The sequence below is a fragment of the Hordeum vulgare genome, chromosome 5H (assembly GCF_904849725.1).
Source record: "Hordeum vulgare subsp. vulgare chromosome 5H, MorexV3_pseudomolecules_assembly, whole genome shotgun sequence".
Taxonomy (NCBI): Eukaryota; Viridiplantae; Streptophyta; class Magnoliopsida; order Poales; family Poaceae; genus Hordeum; species Hordeum vulgare.
This window is the reverse complement of record NC_058522.1, coordinates 357,747,193-357,760,246: the sequence shown is the minus strand read 5'-3', so window position 1 is coordinate 357,760,246 and position 13,054 is coordinate 357,747,193. Positions and strand designations below refer to the sequence as shown.

General features: G+C 45.1%; 2 protein-coding genes across 3 annotated transcripts; one reads left to right on the top strand and one right to left on the bottom strand.

Annotated features, from left to right (window-relative positions):
• The first annotated feature begins 3,445 nt into the window (after positions 1 to 3,445).
• LOC123396084 (probable tyrosine-protein phosphatase DSP4) lies at positions 3,446 to 6,979 on the top strand. Its single transcript, XM_045091121.1, has 5 exons — positions 3,446 to 4,017; positions 4,105 to 4,198; positions 6,373 to 6,430; positions 6,507 to 6,550; positions 6,656 to 6,979. Exons 1-5 carry the CDS (start codon positions 3,539 to 3,541, stop codon positions 6,830 to 6,832), a joined length of 852 nt encoding a protein of 283 aa, XP_044947056.1. The 5' UTR covers positions 3,446 to 3,538; the 3' UTR covers positions 6,833 to 6,979.
• A 932-nt stretch (positions 6,980 to 7,911) lies between these two features.
• On the bottom strand, positions 7,912 to 12,041 carry LOC123396083. Of its 2 annotated transcripts, none has more exons than XM_045091119.1 (2): positions 10,140 to 12,041; positions 7,912 to 8,258 (listed from the first exon to the last, which is right to left on the bottom strand). In XM_045091119.1, exon 1 carries the CDS (start codon positions 11,915 to 11,917, stop codon positions 10,163 to 10,165), a length of 1,755 nt encoding a protein of 584 aa, XP_044947054.1. In that variant the 5' UTR covers positions 11,918 to 12,041; the 3' UTR covers positions 7,912 to 8,258; positions 10,140 to 10,162. The 2 variants fall into 2 exon arrangements, with proteins under 2 accessions (XP_044947054.1, XP_044947055.1); XM_045091120.1 differs by having other exon boundaries at positions 10,145 to 11,917.
• Positions 12,042 to 13,054: the final 1,013 nt, after the last annotated feature.

Here is a 13,054-nt window from a genome sequence, read left to right as displayed (position 1 = left end):
ACAGACACTTTCGGAGATACCTGTAGTGCACATTTATAGTCACCCAGTTATGTTATGACGTTTGATACACCCAAAGCACTCCTACGGTATCGGGGAGTTGCACAATCTCACGGTCGAAGAAAAATACACTTGACATTAGAAAAGCTTTAGCATACGAACAACACAATCTAGTGCTATGCTTAGGATTTGGTCTTGTCCATCACATCATTCTCCCAATGATGTGATCCCGTTATCAATGACATCTAATGTCCATGATCACGAAACCATGATCATCTATTGATCAACGAGCTAGCCAACTAGAGGCTTGCTAGGGACACATTGTGATCTATTTATTCACACATGTATTACTGTTTCCTGTTAATACAATTATAGCATGAACAATAGTCGATTACCATGAACAAGGAAATATGATAATAACTATTTTATTATTGCCTCTAGGGCATATTTCCAACAAGAAGGCCTCGGGCCAGAGAGTAAACCTGTAGAAATCGTCAATATTTTTTGGTAAAGGGAGCTGGAATGGCCTGAAGGAGCATGTGAAGAGAGTTATTGGCATCCAATCTGAAGCTCTCAGTGAGCGATATTTAGGATTACCAACACTGGTTGGTAGATCCAAGGATGGCACTTTCAAGCACGTTACGGAGTGCTCCAAAGGCAAAGTGAGTGGATGGAAGGGGCAGGGAATGTCCAAAGCGGCTAGACAAGTCCTAATAAAGTATGTCTTGCAGGCGTCGCCAACCTATACTATGAGTTGCTTTCACCTCTCCAATAAAATGTGCCGGAATCTTACTTCTATTTCATCAAAATTCTGGTGGGGGCAATGAATGGTGAGAAAAAGGTGCACTGGATTGCTTGGCAGAAAATGTGCAATAGCAAGCGGAATGTGGGTATGGGTTTTAGGGATCCCGAAGTGTTTAACCAAGCGTTGTTGGCAAAGCAGGCATGGAGAATCCTTCAAGTGCCCTCCTCTCTGTGCGCACGACTACTCAAAGCTCGATATTTCAAGGACTGCTCACTATTGTCGACTGCATGCCCGTACGCTGGGTCGTATACTTTTAGGAGTATTTTGGATGGAAGAGATCTGCTCAGGGAAGGTATAATCTAGAGAGTTGGTAACGGTGTGAATATAAAGATCCACCATGATCTCTGGATACCTCGCTATGGAAGCCCCCAACCTTTGGGACAGATTTATATGCAGGGGGTCAATTGGGTTGCTGATCTGCTTGACGAGGCGGGCACTAGATGGAATGGTTGTAGGCTGGAGGCCATGTTTACCCCTTCTGACGCTGCAGACATAAAGAAGATCGCTATAGGGGGACCGGGCATGGAGGATGAGCTGGCGTGGAACTTCACAAGGGATGGCGTCTTCACTGTCAAGTCCGCTTATCATCTTCGAATGTCTTTGAACACTGCCAGAACCGGACATCCTGGGGCTTCTAGCTCGGTGGCGAATCAACATGGCTATCGGGCGCTCTGGGAGACTAATGCACCAGGAAAGGCAAAAATTCATATGTGGCGAATGATTCGGAATAGTTTAGCTGTCGGTTCAGAACTCCACAGGCGTCGAATAAAGGAAGGAGTATTTTGTGTAACTTGTGGGAGAGAAGAAACCATGGTCCATCGCTTCTGGACCTGTCATCACTTGGTTCGTTTCCCGCAAATGGTGGGAGAAGAGCTGGGTGCTCCGTTGGCTACTCCTCCTGCCTGGTTGACATCCCAGAAGGCACTCTCTACTTGGCTGCTCGATTGGTTTGCTGCCACTTCCGAGGAGGAGAAAGAGCTCATGGTCCAGGCTGCCTATGGGCTTTGGATCGCCAGAAATAATACGAGGGAGGGGAGGAAACTACAGCAGCCACATGAAATCATAGACTTACTGAAGGTTCACTTAGCAGAATGGAAAGCAGCAAATGAGACAAGGGCGTCACTCTCAGAGCCAAAACCTATCCAGAAATGGGTGCCTCCAGACAATGGGTGGGTTAAGATCAACTCCGACGGCGCGGTCTCCAGGACAGGAACAAACGGTGGAGGGGGCGCAGTCTTCAGGGATCATAATGCAGCGTTCATGGCTGGTGCTAGCCGGTTCTTCCCAGACATTGTTGATCCCGAGGCGGTAGAAGCGCTGGCGTGCAGGAAGGCACTTCAAATGGCGATTGGGTTGAATATCCAGCGCGCGCACTTGGAATTGGATAGCACGGCACTCGTCGCAAAGATTAATAATCAGGCGACGAACCTGTCTGCTATTGGGCCTTGGGTACAGGAGATCAAGACTTTGTTGAGCTCTTTTCTGGAGTTCAAGGTCACTTGGATTCGACGATCGGGTAATATGGCTGCGCATAAGCTAGCTAAGGTAGGGGTAGGGGAGCTTCGTAATGATATTTGGGTGGATTCTCCACCAGACTTTCTTCTTTCTGTAATTTCAGATGAGATTCCTAGCTATGGTTGAATAAAAAGCGGTAATTTCCCCTCAAAAAAGGAATAGAAAAAAGATTTGTGCGGTGTGGTTCCTTCAATCGGTGGCATCCTATGGGAGGTGGGATCGATGAAAAAAAATCGGTGAGCGAGGTGGTCGTGTGAGAGAGAGCGAGTGAACCAACCAAAATGGGTGGGTTTTCTTCACCGGTTTTTAGAGGGATAAAAATACCAACGGAACATGGAGGGGGGAGATCGAAGGGAGTGCGAATGAAGGAACAACGACCTACAAACATATTAGACAGATTTGGCAAAATAAGAAAAGTCATGTAAAAATGTATTATGAAAATCATGATTGTGATTTCATAGTATAGATAATGATAGAAAATAAATGTCATAACGTGTGGGGTTAAATATTTGTTATTGGAAGGTTATTTTGAAAAAACTTCGGTCTAGATTTTCGGAAGGTGATCTCACATATATGAACGGTTTTTAAATTCTCAATTGCCTTACATGATTTAATTGAATGGGCACTTGCCAAAACAAATACACAAAAATAAAAAGAGGATCATATGAATTGATTTGGTTTTTAGTGGGAGGGAAAATCAAATGGGTTGGTGGTGGGAGGTGATACGAAAATAAACCAGTGGGACGGGGTGGTGAATGGTGAGATGAAAAAAAAATCAGCCAATGGTGGAAGAAGAGACGGAAAAAGAGTAGAGATATCTGAAGGACCGCGAGGTTTTGTTTGGTAGAAGTGGATTGGGAAGGTTTGGGGAGGAGGTGATTTGGTGAATCCCTTACTTCCACTCAATCCTTTCAAATCCTCGGGGTTGTGCTTCCATCAGTTTCTCGAGAAGGGTCGTGAAACACATGAATAGGAAGGGATTGAGAGGGAACGGGGTTCGGCTAAGCAAACCACTCTTATCAAATGGACGTCCGAGGTGCTGTAAGGTTTCTTACACTTTTAAAAAAGTTCTCTCGAAACCTCCTGCACGCCGTGCCAAACGAGGCTTAAGTCGAACGCGCCTCCAGATGGCGCTGCTCTAAATGCTCACGCAAGGTTGCCAGTCGGCGGTTCGAGACACAAATCGTTTACAACCGCCGGAGGAGGGAATATGCAGAGAATATGCATAACAAACGCGTACGCAAAACCTGTCGCTCCTCCTTTTCCTTTCTTCCCGAAGTCTCTTCTTCCCGTCATCAGCCCACAACCGACACCCAAGGCCAAAACCCAATGAGATCCTCTTCTCCCTCCACCTCCACCTCCACCTCCACTCCATCCACAGAGAGCAAGGCAGGCAATCCCCCCGTCCGTCGAGGTATGAGGCAGGAGGCCGCCAGCGTGGTGGTCGCCCGCGAAGACCACCAGCAGCACCACCACAGCCGCCCGCCGCCTCCCGAGGAGGAGGACACGGACGCCGTGGCCCCGTCGTCCTGCGCGACGATCCTGCTGCGCCGGGTGGGCGAGGCGGGGGAAGGCGAGGAGCCGCCGCAGCTGGTCCCGCCGCTCAACTTCGCCATGGTGGACCACGGCGTGTACCGCTCCGGGTTCCCGGACGCCTCCAACCTGCCCTTCCTCGAGACCCTCCACCTCCGCTCTGTCCTGTTAGTACACGGCTACGTACGTGCTTTCTTATTCGAGGTGGTGGTGACATGACTCTGATTCGTTTCGTTTCGTTTCGTTTCCTCCAGCTGCCTCTGCCCGGAGCCGTACCCGGAGGCCAACCAGGAGTTCCTCCGGGCCCACGGGATCAGGTTGTTCCAGCTCGGAATCGACGGCTCCAAGGTTAATGGACATCCCTTCTCTCCTTACGGCCGGGCATCGGCACCCTGGGCTAAACCTCCTCCAAGCTTTGCCATTTGAGAATTGCTATATCATGCTTACTCTTGATCCAAGCTTTGCCCTTTGGTCTTCTCTTCTTTTCACTTGCATATGCCTCCTTGCTTGTCCGAAGAAATAAAATCAAAACGGTAAGCAAGTAAGAAAAGAGGAGATCAAGAATGTCTATTAACTCTAACTACCTAGTAGTGATTGATTATTTCGGGATCATGCCCTAGTTAATTGGTTATTAATTACCCCCTCCGTTCCAGAATTCTCGTTGTGGTTTTAGTTTGAACTAAAACCGCAGACAGAATTACGGAACGGAGGGAGTGGCTATTATGATTTTGTGATTAGTCATAGATTCTTCGTTAATATTTGTCCACGCGGTAGTGATGGTTGCAGTGGTTCTATCTTTTCCAATCTTTTCCATGGTTTTTGTGTGCGGGCATATCATATGCCTTTTGTGAGACTGAAGTAGAGTTGCCTTGTCCAAGTTATGCTTCTCCATAGACGCTTCTAGCTGAAAGCGCCTCTCTACCAAATTATAAATCGGATAAACCTTCAATACTTTTTGCAATTAGACAGAAGACTTGTATTTCTGACCCGACGAGATAGCTGGATATCTGGTTTAAATCTCTGATGTCGAGTACTTGTTGGCTTAACAAAGGTTGGGTTTTAGGGGATTAAATTTATATGATAAGTATGTTATTGTAGTAGCACCCTATGCTCCAATGATTGTTCTTTGTATCCCTCTATTGTATATTACTGACTTTTAGCTGATATAAAAATTTGAAAACCTTGGAGCATAACATATCAGTGGGCCCTGTATAAAACACTACAAATGCTAGAAGAATATAGAAGTGCTGAATTTGAGAAACTTGTTGGAATTCAAATTTGGGTGGTCTATTAATTAGGCAAGCTTTTGCTGGACAGGACAACTAACATTTGGAATCCACCTCATGTTGTTGGACCCTGACACAGATTCAAGTCGTTTGAACGGCAAAAAAAAAAGTCTGTCTAAAAGCCTAAAATGCTCAAATTATGATCTTGTTTCTAACTAGATCTTGCTCTTTTATTACGAGCTGATGACAAAAATCTGAGACCTTAGCTGTTATGTTGCTCAGTTGTTGTAATCCTTCGGCATTTTGTGTTATGTTTCTTTGGGTTGCATTTTTTGTAATGATACACAATTTATGCTTAGAATTCAGGCATAACACTTCTCAGAAGGCAAGTATTTTTATCTTCTTAGAATTAACCAAACGACCTGTGTATGCCTTTAAAACATCTTGAAGGTACAACAAGGTAGATTTTTGTTGAATGAGTAAACTGGTAAAAGACCTTTCTAATAACCGGAGCAAAAACACTGTTGTCATTTATAGCTTGATATGTTCAATGATTTTATTTTGTCACCACCAGTAAAAAATAAATAAACACCCATTTACAAGTAAATGATTCATATCTGAAGTGTACTCCATCCGTTTCATTTGAACTGAAACCACAACAAGAATTATGGAATGTAGGGAGTATAAATCGATTGTTCTCTTTTTTTTCTTCCTTTATTCATTGGAGCTTTCAAATTTAAGGAAATAGCTGGAAGAATATCATTTTATCGAACCAACGAGGCAACACTCTTTATCAGTTAGAAGTATGAGCGTCGCAATCCCGTGAAGTAGGTTAAGGCGCATGAAAGCTGAACATGTGGCAGAGAAAAATGGAACCAGATTCTTTTATCTGGATTGGGTTGTTTATTTTGCACTTTGGCGATGCACCTTGAAAAGTAGTGCACGATTGATCACTAGAGAAAGTTCAGATCAGACTGATACCACCTTGAAAAGTTTTTACAATTCGCCTTATAAGAATGAAATAGCATACAAACTCTTTACTAGCTGATAACTTGGACCAGAGAAGATAACTGAAATCTAGCTTCTAAAAGGTAGCTTGCTAGATGGCATGTATAAGGAAGCAGCTTCAAGTTGGATTAATCTGCTTGAAGCAGCTTGAAGTTGGTCGGTTTCTTCCTACTATCGTAGCAGTTCTATGGTTTAACTTCGTTTTCCCCTTGCTATGAAAGATGGTTGTCACAACAAAATGGCATTTCTCATATTCAGGAGCTTACTGAAAATGGATGTTGCTTTCAGGAGCCCTTTGTGAACATTCCCGAAGACAGAATCCGCGAGGCTCTAAAAGTTGTTCTAGGTACTAGAACGTCCTACCGAATCATTTTCTAACCGAGTCACTTCTTACCTTGACTGCATATCAAATTCTCATGCAGACACAAGAAACCACCCGGTGCTTATTCACTGCAAGCGTGGAAAGGTAAAAATAACATGATTATTACCTGTTAGCTACATTGTTGTTTGTTTGGCCTGTCAAAATCTCTACAGCATCTGAATTTTGTATTGCAAACACAAAAATGTGCAGCATCGAACTGGCTGTGTTGTTGGATGCTTGAGGAAACTGCAGCGCTGGTGTCTAACATCAGTATTCGACGAATACCAGCGTTTTGCTGCTGCGAAAGCAAGAGTTTCTGATCTAAGGTTTATTGAGCTATTTGACATCTCAAGCTTAAAGCATTTACCAGCGCCTTTCTCATGTTGAGCAAGAAGCATACATGGACGGCCTCTGGGAGTCCATATCTAGTAACATGACCGATCAGAAAAAACTGTTAATATTACTTTTTAGTCTGTTTTGGGCTCCCAAATTATGAAGTTAACCATGAGAAGTTTAACATTGTAAATAATTTTTTAAGCATAGGATTGTCAATAATTTTTTAAGCATAGGATAGATATTAGATAGGCAGCATGAGTTATATTCTCACTGTTGCTGCATTTATCATAATTTTGCTGGCATTATGTAAGCATGTGATTGTATTCTTATAATAGTCTGTAATTATGTTATGTTGTATACTAAATAAAACTCGGTGCGGCAAGCAAACTCTTGTGCACTATTTGGTTTGTCAATTTGATATGTACAGTTCTCGGTACTTAGCAAAGTTTTCGTAGATATTACTCCCTCCATTCCAAAGTGTCGCGGTTTTAGTTCAAAATTGAAAAATGCCACTGATGCCAGCAACTTCTGCGAAAATGCATGTCTACTTCATGTAGGCTGGGATAGCTCCTGTTTACATAGAGATAAAAGCAACGCGAGACTAGAGGGTATGCTCCTTTTTTTAGAATGAAAAGCTTTTGATGAATCCAGTTCCTAGCAATCAATCCAATCCTTGTTTTAAAATAAAGATCTTACATAGAAATAAAGAGGGACGAGCTCATATGATTCCTGTGAAAACATCATGCAAAGTTTCCTAAAAGTATTGCATTACCCTCTCTTGAGAGTGTAGATCCATGTGATGATGTGAAGCATCCAAGCAAATTTCTTTAATTAACACATCCAAAAGGTGGCAAGTGAGATAAGCCCATTCAATGGAGAGGGCATCGAGATTTGAGAGCAAAGATGCAGAGTCACGAGAAAGGCTGGTGATTAATCACGAGACACTCACAGGAATCAGGCAAATAACAGACACCAAATAACACTATACAACATCACAAGCAACATCAGGCGATCAAAACAAAAACAAAAACAAAAATCAAAATCAGCACCAAGAATATACTCCCCAACAGCACCAAAACTCAGCAGGAACAACAGCTTAGTTATTCGGTGAGGCGCTGAGTAAGGTAATCTTTGGCAGATAAAAACACTTGCTTCATTCCAAATCAACACACATACAATTACTTCACAAATCAGGCGAGGGATAAAGAGAGAGAGAAGAAGAAAAAAAGGTTAAAATAGGAACAGACAAAAAAAGGGCAAACATAAAAGCTGAAGGATACATCCTAAAATGCCGCATCCATGCTTCTATCTTGTCAATATACTAGTAAATAAATAGCAGCTACCGTGCACCTTTTGGCTTCAAAGAAACTGAGAACTCCTCTGGTCTCTTGCTCGGCGTTCTTGTATGATGCCTCCTAATTAAATACTTAAGCTTTCTTCTATAATTCGAAGCTCTCCACATTTGGGTTCTCTTCAACTACACGTTCAGAAACATAAAAACGAGTCATAAGTACTGGTTCGCAGAACTAAATTAAAGGGAAGCATGAGATATAAAACGAAGGGATTTTCATTGTATGTTAGCCACAACATTCAAGCTCAAACGTGATATAACAAATTGTAACAGCATATAAAATGAAGGAATATAATAATTGCCTGGATGAAATGAGCTAATACTGCAATTATTTCTAACAAAATTATAGGCTGTAAAGTTACTAACAAAGACGCGAACTCTAAATTCAGTAGAGGAGTAACTGAACAGATGCATCCAACTGGAAACAGATTAACAGAACAGTCATACTACACAACTTTGTGATTTGCCAACGGAATTCCAAGTTACGGTGTGCATTAACATTTAACAAACTGTTTCTGTTGAGGTTTTATGTGCCTTATGGGCCCTTATATTTAAGCCAATGTTTTGCATGCTCAAATGCATGTTTCACCTTACATAACATCCAGATGACTACACTATTGATGAGCCATGGGTGCACATGCTAAATTGCATGTTTCAACTTACATAACATGTACTCCCTCCGTCCCAAAATAAGTGACTCGAGTTTGTACTAACTTTAGCAAAGTTAGTACAAACTCGAGTCACTTATTTTGGGCGGAGGGAGTATATGAGAATCAAATGGAATAAGACACTAGCAGTCAAAACAACCTGAAAATTGTCGGCAACAAAAATATGCACACCACCGTGTATTAAGTTGCATACTGTATGGGAAAAGGTCTCAGTGGGTAAGTTCATAAGTTATGAACTATTGGGTGGTGGTCAAGAAAACCCCAAGAGAGAACATGTAAGCATAACAAACATTCAGTTCATCATGCTTTCAGTTGATGGACCGGGAAAGAGCGAGATACAAGGGGAAAAGCAGTTTTTTTCATGATATTGACTTTATTCTCCAATGAAGAGCATGCCTTAACTTTCCATGCTTCAGAACATCTAATCATCAGTAAAAAAATAATCTTCGACAATTATTTCAAGAAAAAACTACAATTCACAATACGTTAGACTAGAGTAATCAAGATGTTAATTTGTGAAGGCTGTGAAAGGCCCACCTAGATGTCTGACTGCAACTTCTGAGGCTCCACAATCGAAATGCTTTTAGTTCAATTTTCACTTAAGCTAGAAGTTGACATTGCAACACAAAACTTTTCCGCATCAATAACTAAGGCGGGTCATGGGTGCACAACTTGACATATTAAAATTTCAGTTAAAACGACTGCTTTATACTTTGACCTATGTTGCGTTCTTTTTTTACTTCCCTCTTCCGTCTCACTAATCTCCTTCCCTTCCTCAATTCACTTCTCTTTACCTACCTGATGTTTTCCACTGTCCAAAGACACATAGAGTATATTCATCCTCGTTAACTTCCATTACCTCTAACCTGCGATGCTGCTTATCAGCTACGGTGAATAAATGAATGTGCCCTGTCCTACAATGAATATGAGCACTGTGGCCAAACTCCTCATGGAATGGCCATGTCACTGCCCACATCTAGCAATGACAAGGCAATGGCAACACAAACCATGTGAGCGTTTAGTTTCCAAATCTAAGCAATTATAATATTACCAAACAGTTATTAGCCAAACAACACAGTATGAGCATTGTAGCCTAATGCTCCTGTATAGACTAGACCATCCCACAAACTTCTGAGAATCCCAGGTATTGGCCCCAGGTACCAGACTATAACAGGGAACTTTCCCTAAGCTTCGACTCACATTTGCAACATGTAGTCAGTGAACAACTTAGCTAAAATTACTGATCTAGTGTTCATTTTAACTGATATTTACTCAGTGATAGACAAAGAAAACAAATTAGAGGCGCCACGAAAAAAGGGAGATGAAGGTAAATATCAACCTTACCCCAATGCAGCAGATGGACTAGTTGTTCCACCCTCTGGAAAGTAAGCTTTTGAATCGGCTGCTGGATATCCTTTGCAAAGCCTTCTTTGCACAAGGCACCTCAGCATCAGCCAGCTTCTGTAGATGCTGACAAGCACCAGCATCTGCAAGACGCCGTCGCGTTCCATTCCCACCACCCATAGCAAGTGCTAGCAGTATTGAGACTGGGTGCTTTTTGTCAATCTCCTCATTCCGGGGGTTAAGCATCTGCACTAACCTTGTCAGATTCTTCTCATCCCTGACCAACTCCTTGCGATTTGATTTCAAGGTCATCAAAGCAAGTAGTGCACGGCCAGCTGACTCCTGTACAGATGCAGGCTTAGCTACCTCCATCATCTTAACCAGCGTGCCGACACATGGTGCCATGCACCGCTTGGTGTCATCACTCACGCCAGGTGCAAGGTCAGCAATCATATCGGCAGCCATCTGCTGCAACAGGATGCTACCACCACGTCGCATAAGGTCTGTAAGTTGTGCAAAGAACAGCGGGGATGAACATAGGATCCTGGCGGCAGAAGGGACTACTGCAAGCGTGTGAATAGCGCGTAGGACAGAATTCTGAAGATCCAGATCGTTGGTGATGTGCAGAGCCTGCAATAGTGGCGGTAATGCACCATCTTGTACAATCTGTTGCTGTGTCTCAAGGTCGCCCATGGACGCGATCGACCACAAGCAGAGAGCAGCATTCTTCTGTGTGTCAGTGGTGCCACTGGCAAGTAAATCAACCAGAACTGGCAACCCACCCTCCTCAACCAATGCTGAGCGCACATCGTCGATCGAAACCACATTCTTGATAGCTGCCACAGCGAGCGCCTGCACAGCCAACGAACCAGAGCCAGGACGGCACGCATTAATCAAGATGGAAACTCCTCCATATGCTGATACAGCCCATGCGCTGCCGGCATCGGCGGTGATGGCCTCAATAGCCACAACGGCACGCTCCCTCGTGGCCGGTGCCGAGGCGGAATCAAGCACGCGCAACAGCGGGCCAAGGCCGCCCTCGTCGAAAACCGCTTTCCGGGATGCACCGCAGGCAGTGGCAAGGAGGGCCACGACCGCTGCTGCACGGTCCCTCAGCGCCGAGTGGGCCGACGCGTCGAGCATGCGGAGCAGCGCAGCCACATCGCCATCGGCGGCAACGATGTTTGCGGCCTCAGCAGCAGGGTCATTGCCCAGCAACTCCAGCAGGGAGGCGAGGGCCTTGAGCTTGAGGTCGAGGCCCCCGATCTGGAGCCGCGCAAAGGCGTCCCTGATGAAGAGCGATTTGTCGGAGCGGGATGCAGCTGCTGCGGGCACCTGCAGCACAATGGCGTTGGGCGAGGACGCCGACGAATCGACGGAGAGGAGCCCCGAACGGAGGAGCAGCGAGAGGTCGTGCAGGAGAAGCGTGAGCGAGGAAGCGGTGATGTCGAGGTCGCTCTGGAGGCGCAGGCGGCCGCCGGGGAGGGCCGGGTCCTGGCAGCGCGCGGACAATGCGTGGAGGGAGCGGAGCGCGGGGAGCAGCGAGGCGACCAGATCGGCGAAGAGCGGGTGGCCGGCGGCCGGGGCGGGCGCGGAGGCGAGCGAGGACTGGAGCGCGAGCAGCGTGGCGTGCAGCGCGCGCCAGCGGGAGTGGAGCGCGTTGGCAGACGCCGCGGCCAGAAGGAGCGGCGGGAGCAGCGCGTGCAGGATCTGGGCGAGCGCGTCCGCGGCGGCCGGCGGAGGCGGAGGCGGAGGCGAGGGCGGCGGCGTCATGGGCGGCGGTGGGGGAGTGGGAGCGGAGCAGGAGGAGGAGGGGAAAGCGAGGGAAAGAGCGGCGGCAGCACATCACATGGGAGTGGTGGGGCGCGGAACGGACGGACGCGATTTGCTTCGGCTGGAAGGAAAAGCTGTAAAGCGGGGCTGGCTGGCAGCCGTTGCCGGGTGTCACGCGCGAGTCCCCGCTTTATTCACACAAACAGGGAGGGCCCGCCGTAGTCGCTTGGCAGCGGGGCAGTGAAAATGCCGCGCCGGACACGCGGCGAGCTTTCCTGTTTTTCTGCTGCTACTGGCCGTTTTTTTTTTTTTTTTTTGCATCGTGTTGGTTCTCGCCGGAAATGCAAGCATGGTGTTTGGTTGGGACAAAATTACTGTTCTCAACTATTGGGCTAAGTAATTCACGAATTAACCTCGTTTGCTAAATAATTTTGAATTCGACCTTTCTTTGTTTGAGAATTTGGTTTGATCTATAGATGATGACATATTGTTTGAGAATTTGGTTTGATCTATAGATGATGACATATTGTTTGAGAATTTGGTTTGATCTATAGATGACGTGTGTATGTGCTAGCAAATATTTATGTTGCAAGCAAGTCCGTTATGTCGAGATGATGTGTGGATGTCCTATGAAAATATATGATGTGTGGATATGGAAAAAAAAGAATGCATTACGTTGATAACAAATTAATATGATTAGATGAAGTTGTTCGCGTTTTTATAGATCATGTTGTTATGCCAAGTTAGTTGATATTCTTTTATATTTATTTTGTAGGATGGCGGGTGATGATGGACCTTGGTATGACGGTTTAATTCCGGAGTATGATAGTGAGCCTCGTGCTCGGGCCATTGAGAATCGGAAGGTAAAGAAGCAAGGGTTGTCAATTATCGGTGATTTCATGTGCTCGGGATACCGAGAATCGGAAGGTAAAGAATCGAGAGGTAAACCAGGACAACCTTAAATGCGACGGCGGAAGGGTTCTGCAAGGATGATCAAGGAGTTATGTGGTAGCAGGATTGAGTGTGTGTACCCAATGATCCGAAGTTAAGGAAGTTGATCATGCACGAAGCACATGACTCACTCTATTCCATACACACGGGAAACATCAAAATGTACATGGATTTGAAAAGGAAGTT

What these genes read in the sequence shown, in the direction of transcription:
- LOC123396084 (XM_045091121.1), top strand. Translation starts at nt 3,539, where the DNA reads ATGCATAACAAACGCGTACGCAAAACCTGTCGCTCCTCCTTTTCCTTT. An exon ending in CTCCACCTCCGCTCTGTCCT is followed by an intron (nt 4,018 to 4,104) that starts GTTAGTACACGG and finishes CGTTTCCTCCAG; the next exon opens with CTGCCTCTGCCCGGAGCCGT. An exon ending in TCGGAATCGACGGCTCCAAG is followed by an intron (nt 4,199 to 6,372) that starts GTTAATGGACAT and finishes TGTTGCTTTCAG; the next exon opens with GAGCCCTTTGTGAACATTCC.
- LOC123396083 (XM_045091119.1), bottom strand. Translation starts at nt 11,917, where the DNA reads ATGACGCCGCCGCCCTCGCCTCCGCCTCCGCCTCCGCCGGCCGCCGCG.